General features: G+C 37.5%; 1 protein-coding gene across 4 annotated transcripts in view; it reads right to left on the bottom strand.

Moving 5' to 3' along the window:
• Positions 1-27048, bottom strand: part of EYA3 (EYA transcriptional coactivator and phosphatase 3) — a 104489-nt gene that overhangs the window by 30558 nt on the left and 46883 nt on the right. For 3 of the 4 annotated variants that reach the window (XM_019836470.3, XM_006934473.5, XM_045035388.1), the window contains exons 5-10: positions 24468-24534; positions 21857-21993; positions 14063-14200; positions 6414-6499; positions 3216-3399; positions 1140-1279 (exon numbers count right to left, since the gene is read on the bottom strand). In XM_019836470.3, coding sequence (XP_019692029.1) covers positions 1140-1279; positions 3216-3399; positions 6414-6499; positions 14063-14200; positions 21857-21993; positions 24468-24534 — 752 coding nt within the window. The remainder of the gene's footprint in view (positions 1-1139; positions 1280-3215; positions 3400-6413; positions 6500-14062; positions 14201-21856; positions 21994-24467; positions 24535-27048) is intronic. The other variant, XM_003989761.6, reaches the window with a different exon arrangement.

Below are 27048 nucleotides of genomic sequence, written 5' to 3' on the forward strand. Positions count from 1 at the left end.
ACTAAGTGAGTTCTCAGTTTTCCCCAATAAGTGTATAGGACTTTAGATTTTCTTTCTTACTTTTCTTTTTAGGAACAAAGGGAAAGAGAGTCCCCAAACATAGCCTCAATTTAGTTATGTCTTAACACCTATCAATGATCTCATTTTTTTTTAATGTTTATTTATTTTGAGAGAGAGAGAGTGAGTGCACAAGTGGGGGTGGGGTGACAGAGGGGAAAAGAGAGAATCCCAAGCAGGTTCTGAGCTGTCAGCACGGAGCCCGACGTGGGGCTTGATGTCATGGATCTCGAGATCATGACCTGAGCCAAAATCAAAAGTTGGATGCTTAACCAACTGAGTCACCCAGGCACCCCAATAATCTTTTAAGATTTTTTTTTTAAAGTAATCTCTACACCCAATGTGGGGCTTGAACTCACAACCCTGAGATCAAGAGTCCAATGCTCTTCCTACTGAGCCAGTCAGGCACCCCAATGAACTCATTTTTAAATACAGCAACCCCTGCCCCATTAAATGATCATATTACAGAAAAATCGAAAATGAAAACAGAAGAACATAAAAAATCCACTATTATTAGTGTTTTGTATGATTTTCTAATCTTTTAAATAATGAAGTCAAATGTATGCCCATAATAAATTCTTATTTATTATGTGTGCTTAACCACAAAATACATGAGTGCCAGTCTCATTAATAAGTTAGGAGATCTGGTCGCATGTCTCACAGAGGCTTGGCCTAAAGCACTCTCATCCTCTCATTTTACTTTCAGATTTTTAAATGGAGAATGGTATGAGATTATTTGTGGCACCCTCTGCTTTCTGAATATGATGGAACTGTTCCTTCTATTCTCTGGAACATAGAGAAGAGTTTGTTCTTTCTCTTAAAAAGTTACCCAGCTACCTAAATTCTAAAAAGCTTTTTTGACGCTTTGGTGAAATGCATCTGAAAGTAATACAGTGAGTTATGGGCACAAAGAAATGTTTTTACATTTCTCTTTTCACTTGGCCAATTTCGTTTCTTTTGCCCGGGAATCAAGGGCCATACAACAAAGAACTACAGTACCTCCACGAGTTTCAGATATGTATGTTTGATAAACTTAAAAAATGAGAAAAAAGTAGGTAACTCAAATGAATTTCTTCCCATACTTCCAATTCACTGTCCTGGGAAGAGCTGGCATCAGCTTTCCTTTTGCCCCGGTTCTTGCCAGTCATGTTTTTTCTGGACTGATCATCAGCGTCTTTATTTGGTGTAGTCTGGGACAAAGCCGGGCTTGTCGAAGGGTCTCCTGGAAAGGAAATCCGAGACATATGGCCAGTAGTCACAGGCTATAAGAACCAGAACAGGAAGATAGATAGTCAGCATGTTTTCTGTCCTTAAGAATCATATTGCAGGGATAAAAGGTTGGAAAACCAAACTTTACCTAAGTGATTTAGGAATGTAGACCTAAATCAACATGGAACATCAACAGCTTCTAACATCACAGAGGGAGTTATAATTAGTATACCTGTCTCTCAATGGAAGAACACAGTTATAAAGCTGTTTTGCCAAAAAAATTGAACCTGTTTCTCAAGTTTTTTAAATCAGAGTTTCTCAAGTTGGCACAACTGACATTTTGGGCCAGATAATTTTTGTTGAGTAGATGTCCTGTGCCTTGTAGGATGCGTGGTTAAGCAGTACCCTTGGCCTCTCTATCCACGAGATGCCAGTAGCACTCCCCACCCACAAGACAACCAAAAATGTTTCCACACATTGCCAAATGTCTTAGGTGAATGGGGGAGGGGAGCGTGGCACAAAAAAATCCCCTTTAGTTGAAAACCAGGACTCCAGATCTGTTTACCAATTTAAAATAAAATACAGAAGGCAGCAGGACATGTTGAACTACCTTATACAGATATAATCAGTAAAATTTAGACTGGGAAATGGTATGAGATAAACAGTCCAGTTTCTTCACAAATACAGTATACTGGGGAACAAAAAAAGGGGAATTTATAAGTTAAACGAGACATAAAATATACATCCACCAATCCCAATGTATGGGACTTACTTTGATCCTAATTTAAATAAACCGTAAAGGAAAAATAAAACTCCTAACATTTATGAAAACACTAGAAATAATACCTTTTAGGATTTTATGATACTAAGGAATTACTATTGAATTATTTTAGATGGGATAATTGGCATTGTGGTTATGCTAACAAATATTTATTTATCTTTTAGACATATGATGCCCGGAATTTGGGGAGAGAATTGGATGTAGCTGAAATATGAGTTGTTAATGTTGAAGATGGATGATGGATACATAAAGCGTTCATTATACTATTCTGACAACTTCTAGGGTTTGAAATTCTCCATTATTAAAAAGTTAAAATTATGCAGAACAAAGATATTTAGAGATATGAATTCAAAACTAAGGCATCAACACATGTAATTATTTCAGTCATTAAGTCTGAAGCAGTGACCATCTGTACGTCTATTTAGTTAGAAGACAGGTGAATGCAAGGTGCACAGAAAACTGCTTTAGCTGATATAGAGCCCTGTTTTTCAAAATGCATTAGTGTTAACAAAACAATAAACAGTCCTTCCTCCTGTTATGTGATGTGACAGCCAACCACCAAATTTTCCTGAAAGATAGAGACAAATAAGAAGCATATACATATGTTTTCTAATGTGCTTAGTATAAAGCCTTTATGTCAGGGTTTTTTGTTTTAACCTGGACATCATAATTCATTGATACATTTCAAACCTAAATGTAAAGGTTTAAATTTGTAGGTTAAATTTTATGTATTTCTCTGAGGGGGAAAAGACCATAGCTTTCTTTAGAATCTTGGAGATCTATGACACAGAAAAAGTTAAGAACTACTGCTCTGAGGCCTCGGCAGGTGTCCAAAATATGCATAGAGTAAAACTGGAGTCCTCCACCTTTTACAAAATGTGCCAAGATTCTGAAGTTCCTGGTCACAAGCACATTAAAGCTAAAGGGTGGAGTGGGAGTCACAAATAGTCTTTTCATTCTTGGTACTTTTCTATTCATAGCATCAGGTATTACATCAGCCTGCCAATGACTCATCACACGGTCGGGTTCCAATGTTTAAATACTCCTCACCGGAGAGAGAAAGCCAAAAGCACAGTAACAGTGACTTAGACCACAACAAAATGAACTTCACTATCATCTCCTGAATGAAGTGCCCTTAAGCCAAAGTTTTTAGAGTGATGGCGCTTACCAGAAGAAAGTCTCTGTGCTGTAGGTGCGGGTACCATGACACTAGGCTTCTCGGTCTGGTATGTGGCTGCCGCTATTGTGGTACTCTCAGCATCACTGCTAGTCTGGCCTGTGACTCCAAAGCTGGAGCTGGGGTAGCACGTCTGGTACTGACTCTGACCAAGGATAGTATAGGTAGGATAGTCCTGTAGACCAAAGGGAGTAAGGGAGGAAGACAAGACTCTTAAAGCAAAAGCTGATTTCAACACAAGAGACTTTCATGATCCTCTTCTTCATAATCATTTTCCTAAAACAATTAATTTGACATCTCATTTACCCATCTATAGCTTCCATCTAAATCACTGATTTCCAAAATGCATTCTGTGGAAACCTAAGAGTCAAGAGGAGATACTTCAGGGGCTGTCTTTGGAATGACCAAAAGGATGAAAGTGAAGGGTCCCATGAACTCTACACACAATGTCTTTTTTTCTACTTCAACAGCTTTCTTTTTTTTTTTTTTTCCTATTTTAGGTACCGAATTTCTGTGTAAATTTTTTCACAGAATTTTGGAAGATTCTACTCTTTAGGAAGTTTATAAACAACTCCGCTAGATGCTAGTGCTTTCTAAGAATGGATGAGCTTAAACAAAAAAGTACGTTACCCCACATAACTCTCATTAAGGTTTCCTAGTTTAAAATTGAGTATCTCTTTTTCTTTTTAACATAATCAAGTTTTCTTTAAATATGAAGTTTCTTTAAAATATTTGGAGGGAATTTTTTATTGTTTAATGAGCACATACATGTCAAAATTTATCAGACTATAAATTTAAATCCATGCAGATTATTATATATCAATTATACCTTAATAAAACTGTACAAAAAAATGCATATGATGTTTAGCTCAAATATATACCTTAAAAAATTTCCACTGATACTGATGTTAGTAATAAGTAGGAAGAAGCTAACCAACCAAACCAATTATAAGTAGTACTGAGCATCTATCATAAACCAAATACAACTCAGTATGTGTGTCCATGTTTGAGCGGGAGAATGCAACATTAAAGAAAAGATAAGTTGGGGGCACCTGGGTGGCTCAGTCAGTTAAGCATCTGACTCTTGATTTCGGCTCAGGTCATGAACTCACAATTTGTGAGATTGAGCCCCACGTCAGGCTCTGTGCTGACAACATGCAGCTTGCTTGGGATTCTCTCTCTGCTCCTCCCCACAGTGTGCACTCTCTCTCTCAAAATAAATAAATAAATATGCTTAAAAAAAAAAAGGAAAAAGTAAGTTGTACTGGCTGAACTCAAGGGAGTTAAAAATCTAGCAGGAGAAGACAAAAAAAAATTCCAACAAATTGGCAATAAATTATATGTCAAAGGAGTGAAATACAGAGGAAGACAACTATCACTGCAGACTGGTAGTCAGAGAGCCTTTTTGAAATAAACAGATGGAGGGAATAAGAGGATGAATAAGCCCTGAAAAGGTTTTAAGGGACCAGAGTTGCTGAGTCTGGTTGAAACAAAGGATCTTGCAGGTTTGAATGAATTATGCAAGGCCACGAATGTGACTTGGATTCTTTAGGCGATGGTGTATAGTTTGTGTGGGGGCAGGAGATAGGGACTATCAAAATCAAACCAACAAATAAAAATACAAAAAGATTCTGGGGTGGGGGTTGCCTGGGTGGCTCAGTCAGTTAAGCATCTGACTTCTGCCCAGCTCATGATCTTGTGGTTCACAAGTTCGAGCCCCACATCCAGCTCTGTGCTGACAGCTCAGAGCCTGGAGCCTGCTTCAGATTCTGTGTCTCTCCCTCTCTCTGCCCTTTCCCTGCTCCTGCTGTCTCTTTCAAAAATAAATAATCATTAAAAAATTTTTTTAATAAAAAAAAAAGATTCTGGGCAGGTGACTGATGGGATAAAAGTGGACTTTTGAGAAAATTAATCAGATTGTGTTTTAAAATCTTTTTTTAAAAAAATTTTTTAGTAACATGGGGGCTCGAACTCATGATCCTGAGAACAAGAGTTGCACGCTCCACCAACTGAGCCAGCCAATTAGTATTTTAGAAAATGGAGAGGTAGAGGGAAAAACTGGAGATTAGATGAAAAATTAGGTCTGGTAATTCAGGATTAAAGGGGAAAAACTAAAACGAAACAGTTGGATTGGGAATTGGTGAGGGAAAAAAAAACTGAAAACTGGTCTGGTTTGAGGCCTAGGTTTATTTAAAAATGGTCTCATTGATAATTGAGAAGTCATAGGGAAAAGTGGTTTTACTTTTTTAGAGGACAAGGAGACAAAAAACGGTAGAATGAAAGTCTGGTTTTTGCTATGATGAAGTTAGGGAAATAGCAGGACATTAAAGAAAAAAATGTCCATCCATCAGCAGGAAGCTTGTAGATATCATGAGGTCAGTACTAGAATGTTCATTTCAGAAATAGTAAATGGACATTGTGAATGTGGTAAAACATTTCTGGGGATGGAATAATAAGCATGTGGAAAACTACATAGACTGTCTACAGTCTATGTAGAGAAAACAAGATCAAAAAGAAAACCTATGAAAGGAAGAGAGATAAATGGTACACTGATGTATAGCAGAAACTCAGTAATTTGTGAACTATAAGAATGAACAAATGCAGGAACAGTCAAATGTAGAAAGATGAACCAGAATAGTCATGTTAATTACAGCCAGAAAAAGAGATTCATGGAGAAAAGATTCATTGCTACAGAGAAAACAAATAAAAACATAACAAAAACAAAAAACTCTAAAACATTGAAAACATTGGCAGTGTTCTAAACATAAAGAGTTAATAGAACAGTGACTGAGACCAGACCATAAGGAATTCACAAAGGAATGAATGACTAAATAAAAATGTAGAAGGAACATGCATTTCATAAATATTTATTATGTGTCTTTAATGTGAGTACCAGGCATTTTTCTGAACTTTGGGTATGTGTGAGTGAACAAAACTGAAAAATAAATCCCTATCCCTATGAAGCTTCCATTCTAGTAGGAATCGGGTAGGAGGCAGACACACGTAGTAGGTAAAGGAGTAGATAGAACCGTATCATTCAGAGGCTTAGCACAGTAATGAGAGAAATGGATGGCAGTCTGAGAAACCACCCAGTGTCCTAGTTCTGGTTGTTTCTTAGGTTGGCAAATTGACCATGGAGAGAAGAGCAAGCTTGAAGAACCATATCAAACAGGATGATTAGCACAGTACCTGGTTTGAGATGCTGGAAACTGCTGCTGTTGGAATATTAGCCATTGTAGATGAAGTGGATATCAGGCTGGCATTTGTGCTTGAAGCTATAGGATTGAGAATGTTAAAAGATATTAAAGATACCATGTAAAAGGCTAGAAGAAATGGAAAGTATATTGTGTTTTAAGATGTACAAGGAGATAAAGAACATTGGCAAAGGAACAAATACTAATTTTACTCTTTTTGGATGCCACACCCTACTCTAGTCTTGACTAGTCTTGTTTATTAGAAATAAAACAATTCGAACATTTTTCTGTTTCAGCTTGAGTCTTTAATTCTTCCTATTAAAGTCCTAGAAGGATTCACATATAATGTACTGGTTCATACTAATGATATCAGTAGAATCAGGAGCTAAACCAAATCATTCCAGTCTATTTCCTGAAATAGCCATTGAAAAATGACTCACTGGCAATGTGACTTACTGACAGCCAACAGAAACAAGAGCTCTGGTAAATCCACAGGTAAGTCCTATACTGTGATATTTCTTATCACTTGCCCCAAATTATGCCTTTCCTAATGCAACATAATTATTTTGAGAAATAGAGCTGATCCCCCAAATTCTAACATGCCTGGAGTTGCTTCTTGGGCTCTACTCAAATAATGGATTACTAATGTGGATCAACAAACACAATGATTTGGCATTTAATGATTTTACCAATGAGCCTGGAAAAACTTGGAAAATATTGCATATTATTCTCTCCAGGTAAAAATGTACCCTGTAAGCTATTTAGGCTGCCTGTCTTGGGACAGGAATCTGAGTTAGGTTTTTCATACTCTTCTATCACAGATCCCACCAGGGGTTTTAATCAAATCTTCAGTGATTAGTATTTGTTACAGTGACTTTTTTCAGGGGGACAGTGAAAATGAGACTGTGAGGTACTGGTCTTGAACTCCTCTCCCTCACTTACCATAAGCACTCTTAGACACGGTTCCCCTGCAGCCACACACACCATAAAGGTTTACCATCAGGTAGACCTGACTATCTGACTCCCCATCCCATTAGCAACAAAGTCCTTTGGAGGTAAAGTTAACAGGAAAACTTCCATAAGGAACAGGGCAGGTGAACAAATGAAGCAGAAACTTGAGAGTATTCATCAAAATCAGAGGGAATTCTTATTCCTTTTCCTAAGGGTACTCTGCTTAGAAGAAAACCTAGAAGAGATTAGAAGAGAAAGTCTAAGGAACAACTACTGCTACAACTCAGCTTTCAGATAAAGACCTGGGACCAAAAAGAGTTAAGATAATTTGTCTACTGTCATGGGAACTAGTGGTAGTCATGATGGCAACTGTGATCTCCCAACTGGATGAGCTAGGGATCAAATTTCCTGATTATCCAGGGAGATTTTCTTTTCTACACTACATCTTCCCCCAGGGGACCAAAAGGACTCTTAAGAGTTTACCTTCTTAAACCCAACAAGTAAATGATTTTATAACCTCATAGATGGTGTTTTCTTCTCACCAATATTCACTTTCTTCTCCACTATGGTCTGACCCATTTTTCCCCACTAAGGGCAAGTACAAGGAATTACTGTCCAATACACAGGCTAGATGACTCTGTAAGTAGATTTTAATCACTACGGTGGGTAGAGAATTTTGAGTGGATCTGAGGTTCTATTACCAGTACGATATGCTAGGCAGCCCTGCAATAAAACAGACAGAAGGACATGAGGTGATTTAAAGTGGGAAAGAAAATCAGTAATTTACTTAATCTATTAAGTCGAACTCTCCCAGCAAAGTCCATTTCTAGCTCAATTTTTCTTTGGTCCTCCTTCTAGCATATACTCCTCTTTTCCTCCTATTTACCTTTATTTTAATTCTGTTCTACCTTCTTACTAACTTACAAATGGTTAGCAGTACAACTCATTCATGTCTGATCTCTACATACATGGGGGAAGTACTCTGACTCACAAAGTGGTTTTATAAATTTAACAATTTTCAGACCACTTACTGAATTGGGCTAGAGGTAAAAAGGTAGACCTTACAAACGACAGTCACATACTCTTACTATCTCTGCTAGGAAGTTTAATGACTTGATTAGCTGGTTGCTGATACTAAGTTATTAAAAGGTATCTTACTAAAAATCATAAACTACTTTCAGCAATAGTGACTTCTATTATAGGAAATGTTGGCCTGCTGACCTAAAAGTTTATAGGACTCGGTAACTTCTTTTGCCAAATCAATCAAATCATTCCTAATATGTGTCATTAGTTCATTCATTCAGCAAACCAGTTTACTATGTACCCATAAAGTTGTTCCAGTCACTGAGAAATAGAGTAGTGAACAAGGCAAAGTCCCCGCCCTCACCAAGTTTAGATTCTATTGACAGAGTTAGATGATACTTAAATAAACAATAAATACTTTTTAGGCTCTTGTTTAGCTTGAACCCAAGCTAAACTCACCCAAAAAATGTACACAATCACTGTAAACCCTACCCTACACATAACTATGATTAAAAAGCCACAGATTTCAAAAAAAGTACTTATCATTTTGCACATATATAGATGTCTCAACAAATAATATTCAACTGCATATTTAAAAAACAAAGCAGCAACAGAAATTGCAACAAAAAGCACAAAACTCAAGTAGTAACTCCTATTGACATATATCTGAAGGCTATTAGCTCTCCCAATGCCAACAGCATGGCCAACTGTTTTTTGGATAGTCTCCACTCCTGTTCCAACAATGGAGCTGTGAAATCATTGAGAGATAAGCTTCTGAGAACCATGCCCCACTAGTGGTCCAATTAATACAGTCAATATACAGAAACAGCTTTAATCAGAAGACAGTGGTTACAGAACTGTGAGAGGCACAGCTAAATTAAACAACACTGCTCCAAAGCCAGAGGGTTAATCTAAGGGTTAATCGTACATAAAAGTTGGCACAAGACTTGCTTTCTACCCATTTCTAATTTTATATATCTCTCTCTCCCACCCTTGCTCACTTGGCTTTCAAGTTACTCAGAGTAAGACAAGCTCTTTCTCAATTGAGCACCTTTGCAATGTTGCTCACTCTGCCTGGACTGTGCTCCCCGGCCTGTCCCTCTCGCCTTCCCAGCATGATGGCTCCTCCCCAGCATGTCTACTTCCTCAGAGAGACACTCTCTGACCGCTATATTAAAAAACTAACTCCTTATTTTCCCAGTCACAGCAATCTATTCTTTTTTTCTTTCAGAGAACTTTTCAAAATCTATTTAATTATTTACTTGCTTATTTCTGTTTCCCCCACACGTCTGTAAGCTCCATGAAGGCAGAATCTTACTATCTTATTCATGATCTCCAATATCTAGCAAAGCATCTGGCACAGAGTAGGTGATGCTCAATAAATACTTGCGGGATTCATGTATATCTTGTAGACATGTATATTCCCATATAATTTGTGGGATTCAAGTATACCATGTCAAGGTCATCAAAAACAAGAAAAGCCTGCAAAACTGTATGTATAGTCAAGAGGAGCCTAAGTAGACATGACAATTAAACGAAATGTGGTATTCTGGATGGGACTCTGGAACAAAAAAGGGACTAAGTTAATAATAATGCACCAATATGGGGTCATGAATTGTAATAAATGCCCCGTTCTAATGTAAGATATCAATAATAGGGGAAATTATGTGCAAGATGGAGGGGTACATAACTCTGTGTATCATCTGCTCAATTTTTCTATAAATCTAAAACTACTCTAGGGGCGTCTGGGTGGCCCAGTTGGTTAAGCATCCAACTCTTGATTTTGGCTCAGGTCATGATCTCCCACTTCATGAGACCAAGCACCATGTCAGGCTCTGCACTGACAGCATGAAGCCTACTTGGGATTCTCTCTCCCCCTCTCTCTGCCCCTCCCCTACTCGCTTGCCCTCTCTCAAAAACAAATAAATAAACTTAAAATAAAACAAAACTATTCTAGGGGCACCTGGGTGGCTCAGTGGGTTGAGCATCCAACTCTTTTTTTCTTTTTGTTTCTTTATCTTCGAGAGACAGACAGAGTGTGAGCAGGGGAGGGGCAGAGAGTGAGGGAGATACAGAATCTGAAGCAGGCTCCAGGCTCTGAGCTGTCAGCACAGAGCCCAACTCGGGTCTCAAACTCACAAACTGAGATCATGACCTGAACTGAAGTCGGATGCTTGACCAACTGAGACACCCAGGCGCCCTTGAGTGTCTAACTCTTGATTTTGGCTCAGGTCATGATCCCAGCGTGGGATCTGTGCTGAGTATACAGCCTGCTTGAGATTCTCTGTCTCTCTCTCTCTTTCCCTCCCTCTGCCCCTCTCTCCTGCTTCTGTGCACTCTCTCTTTAAAAAAAAAAAAAAAAAGTCTTAAAAATAAAACTATTCTAAAAATTAAAGTTTCGGGTGTCTGCTGGCTCAGTGGGTAAAGCATGCAACTCTTGATCTCAGGGTTGTGACTTTGAGCCCCACACTGGGTGTGGAGATTACTTAAAAATAAAATCTTAGAAAAAATAATTATAAAATAAAAACTAAAGTCTATTCAAAAACAAATCTCCTGGTCAATGAGAGACTATTGGAAAGAAGTAAGGAAGGAAGGGAGGAAAAAATAAAAACTATCATATGCTACCAACAATATTAGAAGCCAAACACATTCATTAAAAGTCAAGATTCAGTTAAAATTAATTTTGAAATTTCTGAAATTAATCTTAACACCTGAATACTAATCATTTAAACCATCTCAACTGAAGAAAAGAATCAGAGATTGGGTCACATAGTCACACCCTAGGAAAGAAACTGATATAAATAAGTTAGATCTACCTAACAAAGGGGTTTCATGAGCATTGTTGTATAAACTGAAGAAAGGTTTTGATCAGAGTTGATCAAGCCAGAAGTAGATTTTATTTTAGGCTGAAATAATACATTTTAAAAGAAATTGCAGTATGTTGACACACAATGTTACATTAGCTTCAGGTGTACAATATCGTGATTTGACAATTCTATATGTTATGTCAATTGTAGAATGCTTTGCAGTATGATGACGAGATACTGCTGTTTTGACTATTAAAAAAAATCTACAGAATGCTGTTTTTTTGGTGTGTGTGTGTGTGTGTGTGTGTGTGTGTGTGTGTGTGTAAGGATGGGGTGATTACATAGTGTAAGTGAAGCAGCCCTGGATAGTTAACATTCACTATTCATGATATGTGACATTAAAAGTGGGAGGGAGGGGGCGCCTGGGTGGCTCAGTCGGTTAACCGTCTGGCTTCAGCTCAGGTCATGATCTCGCGGTCCGTGAGTTCGAGCCCCGTGTCGGGCTCTGTGCTGACGGCTCAGAGCCTGGAGCCTGTTTCGGATTCTGTGTCTCCCTCTCTCTCTGACCCTCTCCCATTCATGCTCTGTCTCTCTCTGTCTCAAAAATAAATAAACATTAAAAAAAAGTTAAAAAAAAAAAAAGTGGGAGGGGGTACCTGGGGGGGCTCAGTCACGTAAGTGGCCTACTTTGGCTCAGCTCAGTCTCATGGTTCGTGAGTTTGAGCCCTGTGTCAGGCTTGATAGCAGAAAACCCAGGTAATTCAACTCTGCCAATACTCGTATCTCATTTCAGCTAGTTGTTTCAACTTGTATTACACCAAGTTTTTCTTCAGAACAAATGGCAAAACTTGGTAACTTGATGGTAACCCTTCTGCCTTAAATTCTACCCTGTGCCAAAGTTCTAATGAACAACAAAATGGGCCAAGAGGTTAACCAGAAAAAGGGAGGAAGAATGAATTAGATACCTGTCGGTAAAGGTTCTTAATGAACAGAGTTGAAACTGATACCATGACTTCAACATTGAAAATCAAAAATACAGCACTCATGCTTTGGGGTCAGACTGCTTAGCTTACATGCTGACTTAATTATTTACTAATTCTGTGACTGTGGACAAATTACTTTGCTTTTCTTTATCTTATCTTCCCCATCTGTAGAACTGGATTAATAACAGTAGTTTCCTCATAGGTGTGTTGTGAAGATTACCTGAATAGCACCTATCTGTTGCTCACACTGCTAAGTACATAGTAAGCACTTAATACCAACAATGATCATCACTAGCAAACAGGGGAAACCAAGAGTCCTAAGAGACCCTAAAAAGGTAGTTACTCTTATTTTACAAGGAGGAAGAAGTAAGCAAAACTATTAGGTTTCTCAAATTCAAGAGGAGTGGTGATTTTACAACTAGGAAGAGGGTTATTAATAAAAAACAAGAGAACTCCTTGCTTTTCTTTCATGACTTAGGTGCAGTCATCAGGAATGTATCTGTTTAGGAGGGACATGGCTAGTAGATTTGTCTGCAGATGGATCTAAAAGCCCTGTCACCTAGAAAAACACTTCATAAAAATGAAAGGGGATAGAGGAGAAGACAGACAAAGTCATACTCTTTAGTTTTTCCCCTCCTGCTTTATTCCCATTTGAGAAAGAAAGATAGGGAAGAGGCAAAGAAAGAAAGAAGGGAAAATAAATAAGAAAAGAGGAGACTCAGTAACCACTAGGAGGTAATCTTACTTAGAGCAAGATCTCAAGATGTAGTGACCAGTTTGTTCTCAATGGATCAAGCAGAAGTAGTTCTCAATCATTTAACTGAAAACAATTAAAACTAAGCCTCAAAATATTTTATTTAATATAATCTACATCGGGGCTCCTGGGTGGCTCAGTTGGTTAAGCATCTGACTTCAGCTCAGGTCATGAACTCGTGGTTTGTGAGCTCGAGCCCCACGTCGGGCTCTCTGCTGTCAGCACAGAGCCCACTTCAGATCCTCTGTCTCCCTCTCTCTGACCCTCCCCCACTTGCTTGTGCACGCTCTCTCTCTAAAGTACATGAACAAATAAAATAATCTACATCACCATCACTTTCTCATCAAGAGTACCTCAGACTAGTTTTTGCTGTCCCACCCATACTCCTCTAGCACCCATTTTAAAAGGAATAAAATTTAAAAGCTGGGAGACATCAGGAGAAAGGAGGCAGATGAGAAGCCAGGTACATAGACATTAACTCCCACTGTCGTGCAATAACAAATTGCCTGTGTTGGATCTGGAAGGGTAGGGAATTCATTCCATAGCACCTTCTGCGTTTCTGTCTTCGTTCCTAATAGTCCTGTCCTAATTCTAACCCTTTAGAAGAACAACTCAGGAAGGCAAATGTGTTTAGAGTTGAAGCTTTAATGCTACACTTTCCATCATGAAAAAGAAACAAGACTGAACTTTTTGAGCAAGAAAAATGCTCTCACCACGAAGCAGCAGGTGGGGGCGGAGGTATGGCAGCACATACCTCGTGTTTGGCGCCATGTGGACTCCATGTAAGAGAAGTCAGCAAGGTTCTAACCCATGGAGTCTTCTGCTCATTTATAGGACAAAATGCCACTGAGAACAGACTAAAACAAAATCTGACAGGTTTTTGGGACACCAATGTACAAAAGGGAAGGCTTCAATTCTACCAAGTAGTTCACATTTAAAGGCTAAACTACTTATGAACCACAGTCCTGGGGTCTGGTCTACCTAACACAAAAAGCATGCACAAATGCAAACACCACCCCCTTCTATTTTATAGAACTCCTGTATTACCCAGTTAATTTGAAGATACAGGAAGACTGAAAACAACAAAAACAACAATAATAAAACACACACAACCATGCCTATTTACCTTGAATGGGATAAGAATAATGTGCTGGGCTTGGCTGGCTTGTGGTTAACCCTGTAGTGCAGGTAAGAACACTGTGTTGACTTGGAGATGGAGTCTGAATTAAACCACTTTCAGGTTTCATACCTGGCCACAATGCACCTGAATCAGATAAATTGGACCAATTACAAACAATACACTGGGACTGAGGAGCATGGTCATGCTTTCAAATATCTGCCAGTAGGTTTAAAACCTCAATCTTAAAAACAAAAGTAAATTTGCTTGTAAGAGAAAGTTACTGATTCTCCCACTCATAATATACCACAAGCAAATACAATTTCAAAGACTGGGGAGGGGAGCTATAGAAACAAAAATCTTGCCAAAATCCCAATAATGACATGTATATAAGTTCATTTCAATGGCTGGGGAAGACTGACCAGGGTTCAGAAAAAAAAGCTACTGACACTCAACTGGAGTATTTGTTGTAGAGAGTGCCTGATGATCATGAACAGTGGTAAATCATTTATCCATTGTCAAGGTGGGAGACATTTCATATAAGTTTAAAATTCACTTACCCTTTAAATAAGCACCAAATTTCTTAAAAATGTATTAAGTGGTACTTTTCTGCCTTAAGTTGGTTATTTTGTTACCTTCTGATTAGGAAAGACATACCTGCTTATTTTTATAAATTAAAACCATGACAGAAGTATGTCAATTGGAAAAAATAAAGTCATATATAATCCCAGAACCCATACTTAACCACTATTACACTGTGCATAAGAGTGACTTAGATTTCTTCTATGTATTTTCTAATCTTTTTCTTTTTAATAAAAATTGGATGTTACACAGTTCATAATTTGCTTTTCCACATAATATCTACGAAAGACATTTTTCCACGTCAGAACATATAAATCTCTCATACCGATAGACATCATAGCTGTTCACTTTTATTTTTATCACAATGCTCCTGAATGACAATCTTTCTAAAACATATTTATATCCTTTCCTGCCTTCTCAGCAGGGAGGAAATAGTGAACATACCTTTACATTTTCTCAGTATTGTCACAAAGATGAATAGTGTGCTGTGCTATATATATATTACAGAGACACTGCCAGAGGCTATGGGGATTTGTGAAGATGGGACTAAACAGAACTCAATTACAGTTCTGTATCACTTTGTTTCTTTCTGTGATCTGTACTTGACAATCTCTTGTCTCTCGCTTTATCTCCTTTGTCATCTGCAGTAACCTGGGAAACCATAAATGAAGCTTTGCTTCTACATGACAGCCTAAGGATGCCCTTTATGGTGAATAGTGTTGGTGATAATTTTGGCTATGCAAAAGTCTATTTAGAAAAAAAGCTTACTGTCTGGTTGTGCACTGTGTTCTGAACAGCTATGGTTGCTGGATCAGTGTTGTTGAAGGTAATAATTAGGTCCAAGAAAGTTCATCAATCACATTTCAGGTAAGAAATTAATACCATGGTCAGCCACAGCTTCAAATTCAACAGTAACTCATTTCATTTACTCCTAATCTGATACTGAACTTATAAAAATATAATGCATTGATAATAAGGCCCTCTGCTCACCAGGGCACTGAGATGTCTAGGTGCAACTCAGACCAGTAAAATTTGTTGATAAGTAAATGTAAGAGAGATGTGAAAATTTCAAATTTCCAAATTTCAAGGCAATTGCCTTGCCCCAAACTCTTAAAGCATAAAAAACAAAAGGGGTTTTCTTTTCTTACCTATCAAACACATGAAATAACTTATCTGAGAAGAACGAAGAATACCATTGTCTTTAGCATGCATTAGGAGGGTCGGCACCCATTCCACGCTCAGTTTATGATCATTTAAAAAGTCTTGTCCAGGTTAGCCACAGTTAAACTCCTAACTATATCTAAATTTCAACGCTAAAAATACTTGAATATGTTATTTTTTAAACATTTATAATGTGAAATTTGAATATCAGTGCCATGATTCTTGGTGGTTGAGTATCACATTTTTTAGCAAACAAATTGCCATTTCAATGTCATGGTAACTTTCAGGTTTATTGCAATCAAGGTGATATTTTTTTTTTCTAAATAGGTTCTGAATCTTAGGTGTTGGATTTGTGAACATGTTTATATTACACCATATTAAAATACTATCTTATTGAGAATAGTATTACCTGAAAATGTTTTGCTAGTCTCATTATTTAGTATATATGAATTTAAATAATTTTAAATATAGTTTTAAATTTTAAATAATTTTAAATAGAATTTTTTTTTTTCTGGAAGTAAATTGACTTTATTTGGCAACCTTCAACAAATGGAAGCTTTTCCTGCCGGTTTTCTTGTGTGCAACTGACCAATGCTAAATAAGAAACAAACCTCAAACTCCTTTGCTTTCATTTTTTTGTCTGACCAGCAAACCAACCTAATGAATTATTTTATTTTTATAGAAGAGATTTTCAAAATAGATTGTCATCTGTAATTTTTTTTTTTTAACCCAGCACTCAGTAGTATAATTGGCTAAAATTTTGTTGTTGATGGAATCCTAATAGTAATTACAAACGGAATAGAAAAACTGGGAGATTGAAATCTGAGTAATTTGAAGCAGCATTTTTATTTTTATTTTTTTTTAATTTTTATTTTTTTAAGCATCAAAATATTTCATTTTATTTTATTTAATATATGAAGTTTATTGTCAAATTGGTTTCCATACAACACCCAGTGCTCATACCAAAAAGTGCCCTCCTCAATACCCATCCCTCCCACCCCCCATCAGCCCTCAGTTTGTTCTCAGTTTTTAAGAGTCTCTTATGCTTTGGCTCTCTTCCACTCTAACCTCTTTTTTTTTTTTTCCTTCCCCTCCCCCATGGGTTTCTGTTAAGTTTCTCAGGATCCACATAAGAGTGAAACCATATGTATCTGTCTTTCTCTGTATGGCTTATTTCACTTAGCATCACACTCTCCAGTTCCATCCACATTGCTACAAAGGGCCATATTTCATTCTTTCTCATTGCCACGTAGTACTCCATTGTGTATATAAACCACAATTTCTTTATCCATTCATCAGTTGATGGACATTTAGGCTCTTTCCATAATTTGGCTATTGTTGAGAGTGCTGCTATAAACATTGGGGTACAAGTGCCCCTATGCATCAGTACTCCTGTGTCCCTTGGGTAAATTCCTAGCAGTGCTATTGCTGGGTCATAGGGTAGGTTTAAATAGAATTTTAAATAAACTTTAAATAAAATTTCAAAGTATAAAATGTCTATAAACTGGCTCCTTTATAAAGTCAAAAACCAGGGCAAAAAGTCCAAGAAAAGTAGTGGAAGAGCTACTTACAGTAGTTTTCAATGTTTTTGACCAGAAACATGAAGTTGTATTTAATATATAATTATTTTATGAAGAACAGAAGAATAAAAGACCATATGAACACCGCCTCCAGCATCACAGTAGCCCGGCTCTTTAAGTATATAAATATCTTCCTTTAAAAGCACCCTTCCCAGAATTCCAAGTAATAGGGAACATGACCAAATGGTCTGACTATACAGCAATACTACCCACAGAGAAGAGGAAACCAAATCCTGGCTTCCTGACTCCTAGTCCACTGCTCTATGTCTATAACTACAAAGCTTATCAATTTGTTTTAAGCACCAAGATCCTGATGTGGAAGAACAGCTGGTCTAACAGTGGCAAATGAAGTCGAGTGCTATCCTTTTGCTGCCCCTCACTGGGGTCTTATCACAAACTATACCCAAGTTTTCTCACCACAAATATTTCACTATTGGTTAGTCACTAACCAAACTAATTTGAGCAGCTCAGTTTACAGTAATACGTATCAGACTAGTAGATCTTTAGAGAAAGTTAGTTTGGTTAGGAACTGAAGTATATGACAATGGTTAGGGGAAAAAACACATGAAAGAATATCTTGGTTTGTTGATATGACCGCTCATTGGAATGACTTACTATAAATACTAAGTAATTTAATCTGAATACTTTTCCTAATTATAAAACGAGTAGATGTATATTATAGAGAATTAAGAAAACATAGAAAGTATAAAGAAAAAAACCTGCACAGTCTCACTACACAGGAAAAAACTACAGGCAGTTCTTGCTTTTGTACGGGACTGTGTTAACTGAAACTTGTACACGCTGGAGCAGTGGCCTCACTTGGTATGGCGCCATGGTAATGGAGATCAAATCTGTAGTGCCTACACTGTGAACATTCACATTTTTTCTTCCAAATTATTCTTTATGTATACATTTTAAAAAATACTAACTTGGCATATTACATTGCTTTTAGTTTTACATGTTGCTTTTTAAAATTAATAAGAAACTTTTCTCAAGATGCTGAATATTCTTTAAGAATGTGAATTTATTAGGGGCGCCTCGGTGGCTCATTAGGTTAGGCATCTGACTCTTGATTTCAGCTCAGGTCATGATCTTGCAGCCTCACATGGGGCTCTATGAGTTCAAGCCTCACATGGGGCTCTATGCTGACAGCTCAAAACGTGGTTGGGATTCTCTTCCTGCCTCTCCCCTGCTTTCTCCCTCTCGCTCTCTCAAAAATAAACTTTAAAAAAAAGAATGGGGGCGCCTGGGTGGCGCAGTCGGTTAAGCGTCCGACTTCAGCCAGGTCACGATCTCGCGGTCCGTGAGTTCGAGCCCCGCGTCGGGCTCTGGGCAGATGGCTCAGAGCCTGGAGCCTGTTTCCGATTCTGTGTCTCCCTCTCTCTCTGCCCCTCGCCCGTTCATGCTCTGTCTCTCTCTGTCCCAAAAATAAATAAATGTTGAAAAAAAATTTTTTTTAAAAAGAATGTAAATTTATTAGAATATGATTTATAGTTTTCCATTCTATAAATTGCAATGTAACATACACATTTCAATTCAATGTGTAGGCTGTTTCCAATCTTTTGCTGTTATAAATGCTATGGTAAATATCTTAGTAAAATTTTTGTGGGTATCTCTAATTAGTTCCATGGGCTGAATCCCTAGAAGTGAAATTACTGAGGGAAATAGCAAAAACTTAATCCTTAAGGCTATTAATACATATTATCAAATCTCCATCTCACATAGAGTTCTTTTAAATGAAGCTGCAACAGTGGCAGCTAAGGCAATCTTTTATGAGCCCCTAAAAATAAATGCGTGTCCCTTTCCTCCACTGAGATCACTGGAAGTTAACTGTCTAATCCTTTCTGCTGTCCTACAACATTTCTACGTAGCTCTTAAAAAGAATATGACCACTGTTCCTTTATTTTTACAGACTGTTTACAATATAAGCTTCCTAGATTTCCCTTAGTCTTCTCCTTTCATTAAGAGAAGGAACATTTTTGGGGCGCCTGGGTGGCTCAGTTGGTTAAGCGTCCGACTTCAGCTCAGGTCATGATCTCGTGGTCCATGGGTTCGAACCCTGTGTGGGGCTCTGTGTTGACAGCCCAGAGCCTGGAGCCTGCTTTAGATTCTGTGTCTCCTTCTCTCTCTGCCCCTTCCCCACTCACACTCTCTTTCTCTCTCAAAAATGAATGAACATTAAAAAAATTTTTTTTTTTTTTTAAGAGAAGGAACATTTTTAACTGCAAACTCAACTCTCAGACACAGACCAAATTTATGAGCACTTCTGAATTAAACAGACCTGGGTTCAATTCTAACCCCAGGCATTTACTTAATTCTATGACCCCAGGCTAGTCACTTGATCCTTCTAACAAGCCTGTTTCCTCATCTATAAAAAGGGATAATGCTACTACTACTTACTCCCTAGGACTGTTTTAAAGATTAAATAAGACAATAATGTAAAGTGTGAGGTACTTATTCTCAGCATACTGCACGGTATATAAGGCACTTCATAAACATTAGATAACGTTACTACAATGAGATTTTCTGAAGCTCACTGCATCTGAAATAACAGACTACCAAATCTAGTTTTGGTGCTAATAGGCAGCACTACGATAAAATTGCCAAATCTTCATTAGAAAAAATAGTGTTTTATATTTGAGTGAACACATTTATAAAAAGAAAAAAAAAGCCATTATCTGTAATTTCCTTAATAAATTCTGAGAATATGCCATATCTATCATTCACATTACCCCAACCTAAATCTCCCTCCAGTAAGTTTCATATATTACTTAAGTCAATTTAGCTGATTCTCTTCTCTTAGAAATACTGATGGAAGAATTTATGAAACAAGTCTCCCTCATTCCCAAATATAAAACAAAACCAAATTAACAGAAGAGCCTATTTATAAATACTTCTTTACAATATAAAGTTTCCTTCAAGTTTTTAACAAGGATCTATCATACAATTTTCTTTTTTTCTTTAATACAAGGGAAATACAGCGATCATAAAAGATACTACAATATGCATATAGCATTATGTTAGGTATTCCATAATCTGAGTTCAGAGATATCATAGGAGTTTTATTTAATACTGAACGGCAGGAATGACCAACTGTTCAACAATGTCATAAAGGGCTCTGGAATTGATGATAATGAATTTAAATCAAAACAGAAGATAAAAAACCAATATAAATATACTTACTTTATACTTGCTAGTTGTTACTAGTTAGCTGTTGAAAAATTAGCTTTCACATACCCACAAAGATATAAGCACAAACATATACTGAGAGTTCTGTTTCCAAAAGGACTGCTCAGTTTTGGCTGGTTACACATATAACAAATTTGAGATTTTAGTCAACTGGCTGATACTGACATGCGTGGAGGCACAGACTTACAAACAGGGAAACAAGAGCTGTTTGTCTTCTCTCATGAAGTTATCAACTACCACTATCATTAAACATAACCCCCATTTTTGTTTCTAGTAGTTTTCAGAAGCCAAGGAGTGCTAACAAGCCTAAAACTAAGAAAGCTGTCGCTATCTTAAAGACTAGCCAAATGGGCCAGGAAAAGTAGGAATGTAGAAACCAAAGGCAGGCAGCACTAATACATCCAGAATCTGTGGCAATCTGTTTAGATGATTTTTTTAATTTCCAACTAGTTTCGGTAAAGGTTATAGAGATATAATTTTAACACGCTGCATATGTGAAAATAATATAGGATTCTCTCAATTTTCTAAAACTAGTTTCTAGGAAACCAGGGAATGGGCAATAAAGCACCCTACACATATCAATTTACACACACAAAGAAAAATCAGCGCAGATATTAAGCGCTCAAAGAGTTTCAAATCGGCTTCGAGTAAAGCATTCTAATTCGCAGTTCATGTCCAAGATGCTTAAAACCAAAGAACAAACTATGCACAAAATAAGGCTATGCAATATTGGGGGTTCTCCTCATTCTAAGATGACTTTTTGGTTCAGCAGAGTAACAACTGATAATTTGGGGCAGAGAGAGGAAAGAAGGAGAAACTGACAAAAAGAAAAAAAAGAGAGAGTAAACTAGAAGGCATATTCTATCTGGATATTTAGATTACCTGGTTTTAGCAAGAAACTGAATCACCTTAAAATGTATTAATTATGCTTACCTAACCATGGTAACATGTTTTATAATAAAGAAACTAATAGTAATTCTTCAAAGAGTTTCCCAAACACTTAAAGATTCCAAGCTTTACAGTCAAGGTTTAGTACCTTGGAAATAGCTAAATGTTAATAGATAAACAAGTGAGTACTGAAAGTTTTAATTTTATTTAACATGCATCAAATATACCATTGGAAAAGTTGCACACCCAACTTTTATCACACTTGTAACTGAGTAGGTACTCTGTAAAGAATAACCCATCTTTCAGCATCCTGACGAGCCATTCTTGACTTTTGGGGAAAGATCGAAGTTTTGGGAGGATAAAATCAATAGTCTTAGAAACTGCTTATAATAAGATGCCTTACCAAAAGGAGGTAGTCCATACGTTTGGGTTGCCTGAGGGTAGACAGCATAGGGTTGAGACTGCTGTAGTGTCTGGTACTGAGTCTGCCCAGGGTAAGCAGTTTCCGAAACAGGAACTGAGAGGATATGTGCATAAGGTCTAGAAAAGTTCAAGAAAACAAAAACTTTCATGTGTGATTTATTTTTAATGAATAATAGAGGAAATAGCTAATACCACTAAAAGCAAAGAATCAGCAATGAGGAAACTAACCTTCCACATAAAATGTCTCTTACTATGGCCAGAAAAAACTAATTTTTCCTTTCCAAGTTCTACAATCACCTAAGAAACAATTTTATGGAAAATGTAATATCCTCCCAAGGTCCAATTACCATGCTGTGACCATTTTTGATATACTATATACAAGGCCCCTTGTGAGATACAAAGACAGATAAACTTATCTACATAGAGAATAAACCCCAACATAACAGAAGACTGGACAGAATGGGATTCACAAATGGCTCTTATTCTCCACCCAGCCCTCTGGGCCAAACTAAGAGGGAAAGTAGGACTTGAAAAAGAGGGTTTGGCTGGTAAAGAAAAAGCAAGCGACCACTACACATCAAAGAACAGGGAGCAGAGGTGGGCCCCAATATCCCCAGATCAAGTCTACAAAATAGAAACCAGGTAACTAATAAAATGTGACATGTCCCAGACAGGACTCGGAATCTCCCCACAGACATTCAAGCCAGAATACACCTGCCACTAGTTGCAGCCAACCACATCAGGTTTAGCAGGAATTTGAATTCAGCAGTGGAACTTCTGGGACTTTTAGCTAGATGACCTGGTCATTTCGTCCATGCAATAAAATGGCCCCACATTTTATGCACTGAATTTTTAGATACAAGTTATTTTATTTGGTGAGTTATACTGTACTTATAATGTAATCAAGTGTTTTATGTATCACATAAGTCTTAACAATAAAATACTGTAAGGAAGGGGTGTTTCAGAACAGGAAAGATTTTTTCCAGCTTTGGGGGAAAGCAAAATGAAGAAAGGCTGTGTATGCTGAGCAGATAAAATGTGCAGAAATGGGACAGAATGGGTATTTAAGGAAAAGAGAAAAACTCTGGCAAAGGTATAGAGGAAGGAAAACAAGGGCTTAAGCTTGCAAGGACAAGAGATTATATTAAAGGATGTACGTAAAGGGGAGCAGCAAGAAAAAGAAAGACAGCAAAGACCTCGAACACCAGGCTAAAAGAGTTCAGACTAATCGGAAACAACTAGGAGTCACTGAAATTGTTGAGCAAAGAATGACAAGATCAGAGCTGTTCTTTAATAAAGATTAATTTGACATTGCTTTGTAACATGGATTAGAAGGGGGAGAAAGTCAAAATAGAGGTTCGGTTAAAAAATAGCTATAATGCAATGGTTCATGTAAGTGCTAAAGATGTCTGAATTAAGATAGAAGGCATAGCAAATAAGGTGTTCTGAACGCAACAGGTATGTAAATGTTTTTTGAGTAGGCAAATGAATTTGGAATATGCAACATATTCACATCTATTCTTCCTAGTCAGATATGAGACCAAGAAATAGCTCAGGTTGTAGTTGTGAATCAAGTCACATGGGAAAAATTTTAAATCTTGGTGACTTCAAATGACTGATCTCCAGATATGCTAAATATCACAATATCCTTTTTTCCTATAGTGTCTTTATAGCTCAAAGTATTTTCTTATCTCTTTCATAATGATCTCAGAGAATAATAAGTTCAGTCATTTCACAGAAGAAAATCACATGAAAATGACTGGCCCAAAGGTGCTCTTAGTATTCCAGATCAGATTAGAATTTGAAGAACTCATTGAGTTGACCTTTTAGTTATTTCTTAACTGATTAAAAATTCAAAAGGTAAAAATGGGCACAAAAAGGAAAAAAAAATTATCAGTTTTCTTTTTTTAACAGTCCCATGGGTATCACACACCTCTGTTACCAATTTCTTTGTGTTCTGCCTATGTAAGCACCTGGGAATTCATCCTACTTTAATAACACACCCATGTATATCAATTTATGTGCAGGCTCACCCTTTATTAACACACAATTGGTAGTCTGGCATATGCACGGTTCTGCACCTACTCATGCCGGAGATGACTAACTTATGGATCTTAAATGCTGATCTTACCTGTTGAAGGCCCAAAATGTTGCCTCTTAGTGACTGCAACCCACTAAGCCTAACTTCAAGCCTAGTTCTACTTTCAGGACATTCCTAAAACAATTAAGCTGAGAAGTCCCGCTAGAAGACTGGCTTGAGCTGTGTTTATTGATTTATCAAGGTAGACGAAAGCGAGAATGATCAGAGGTCAATCAGTATTATGCTTTGATAACTAACAGTATTTTCATTTTCAGTGACTATTCACTTAGAGCAAGCTCCTGGGAAACAGTGATCTATTCCAGGCAACTATCTACTTTTTCAAAGTATGTTACAGAGACTCTACATTTAGAGGGAATAAAAAAATTGGTGTAGGAACAGAAACAAGAGAGGTGAAATTAAGTTAAATGTCAACTTAATAAGCTAAGTATCAAATTAAATTTTGAAATAAAACTAAAGGCATATAGATTTTTGAAATAATTATTGAACTTACTTTGCAGAATACATTTGTGAGGTATAATCATTGGATGAGCGAGGGATGTAATCGGTGCATGTCATAACTGAAAGAAAGATATCACCAGGTAAAAAGTTAGAACATTCCAAAAATGAAATGAGAAAACCACATATCTCACCGTATAGTCTTTCAAATAACAGAATACAGCTTGGACATCAGAAATTGAGGAAGACTATGCAATAGAAAATACTTCTCTCTTACAGTAATGGGTTTAGAGACTTTTAGAGACAGTGAAAGAAGCCAGAATGTGGGGGGTATGGAAAAGAGCTGAAGGTTAGTTCCAGCTCATCTCTAGCTTCATCCATCACTGAGCTAAAACCATAGATGAAGCAACCTCCTAAGTGTTCACTGTATTCACAGGCAAACTTCAAAAGTAAGATCCAGATCTAAGAAACCACAATGTATTTCTTCAGCTTGTTCATTCTCTGGGTGCTTCCACTATTCTGAGTAAAAGGCCCTAAGAATAACTTGCAGGAAGACAGATTTGGGGGGAAGTACCCAGTTTTATTAGAAAACTGTTGCTAGTGCTGTGTATAATGCAGCAAAAGATGCAAGTATGCTTCTATACCACTATTTTTTCAGCTTTGTAGTTAAGGCTTTAAGTTTGGCAAAGCAAAGACAGATCCGAGGAACTGATGTGATTCTCTGATGAACCATCAAGTAAAGAGACTTTCACAGCTAGTGTCCTCTTTGACCCCCATGACTTCATCTAAAATAGCTTCTGTGAAGGCTGGACCCTCATGATTTCATCTGTAAATATTCAGCTCAAGTCTGACAGGTAGCAGAATCCTATTTATTAGGCACTATTTCAGGCCATGTTGTAGACAGAATTATATGATAAAGAACTTGTACCAGGCCCCTGAACTGTCCAAGAACTTCCTTTAACATCTATAAAGGAGGTTGCTCTATTATAGGGATTAAGAGTAAACCAACTAACTTTACATCTAGCTGGGTTTCCCGAATGTCTGAAGTAAAAAGGGAACTCTGGTCATGATGAGGGGCCAATTCATGCCCAACAGTGAGACAAATTGACATCTGTGAGTTAGGCATAAAAGATCTTATCCACTGTCATTGTTCAAGGTCTTTAAAAATACTGGAAACTAGGGGTGCCTGAGTGGCTCAGTTGGTTGGGCATCCGACTTCAGCTCAGGTCATGATCTCGCGGTTCGTGAGTTTGAGCCCGCATCGGACTCTGTGCTGACAGCTCAGAGCGTGGAGCCTGCTTCAGATTCTGTGTCTCCCCCTCTCTCTGCCCCTCCCCTGCTCGCACTCTGTTTCTGTCTCTCAAAGATGAACAAAGGTTAAAAAAATTTTTTTTAAGTAGTTATTGTAGATCACATTCATCCATAATCATTTTGACAAAAATGAAGGAGATCTCAATTAGGTCTAAAGTTCTTACCATCCATCACATAAAACATAATTTCATTTGAATTCTGCATAATGGTTCCTTCTCTGCTGACAAGTACTTTCAAAACCCCAACCCCTCTCCTCCTCTAATTTAATTTAATTCTCGAAGAGATTGACAAAACATCCTGGGAGATTTAGGTTCAATATTAACTTCTCTATAGAATGAATGAGGCTTTATCTTTGCTGGACTTAAGAACCATGAAAGGATTATAAACAGTCAAGGCATAAGCTGCTATAATACTAGAATAGCAGCAGTGAAGATGAGGCACAACCTTGAAACATATTCTGAAGGTAAAACTAACAGGACATTCTGATGGATTTGTATATAAGGAATGAGGAAAACAGGGGAATACAGGATAATTCCTATGTCTTCAACTTGAACAACTAGAGGGACGATGAAACCACTTCCTAAAATGGGGAAGTTTGGGACAAGAGGTTTGATAGGGGCTAAGGGAATAAAATACTTTCACACATTTTAAGTACGAATTTCCTTTCAGATATCTAAGTGGAAATGTCAAATAGGCAGTTAAATCAGGGGAGAGGTCAGACTGGAAATAAAAATTTGGAATTCATTAACAATGTATACAATATTTGTTTTATTTTTTAATGTTTATTTATTTTTGAGAGAAAGCGCAAATGAGTAGAGGAGGGACAGAGAGAAGGAGACATAAGGTCCAAAGTGGGCTCTATGCTGTCAGTGCAGAGCCCGATGTGGGGCTCAAACTCATGAACCGTCAGATCACGACCTGAGCTGAAGTCGGATGCTTAACCAACAGAGCCACCCAGGCGCCCCAACAATGTATACAATATAATAGTGTAACGGATGAGAGGATGCAGAAAGAGAAACGATGGTGGACTCAAAATAAATCCTGAAGCCCACCTACATTTGGAGTTCAGACAGAGGAAGAAGGGCCAAGAAAGGAGAAAGGCGGGAGGAAAAAGGGTGAGGCAGAATATGAGAAGAGAGAAACATGCACTAGAACTAGTACTCTCACAGTAACTGAAAATAACTGATGACCTTGACAAGAGCAATTTCATTGGAAGAGTGGTGACAGGAGCAAAATTTGAGAGGGCTGAAGAAATAATGGGAGACAAGAAAACAAAAGGGCAACTCTAGGGGCTCCTGGGTGGCTCAGTCGGTAGAACGTCCGAC

The sequence above is a fragment of the Felis catus genome, chromosome C1, assembly GCF_018350175.1.
Source record: "Felis catus isolate Fca126 chromosome C1, F.catus_Fca126_mat1.0, whole genome shotgun sequence".
Taxonomy (NCBI): domain Eukaryota; kingdom Metazoa; phylum Chordata; class Mammalia; order Carnivora; family Felidae; genus Felis; species Felis catus.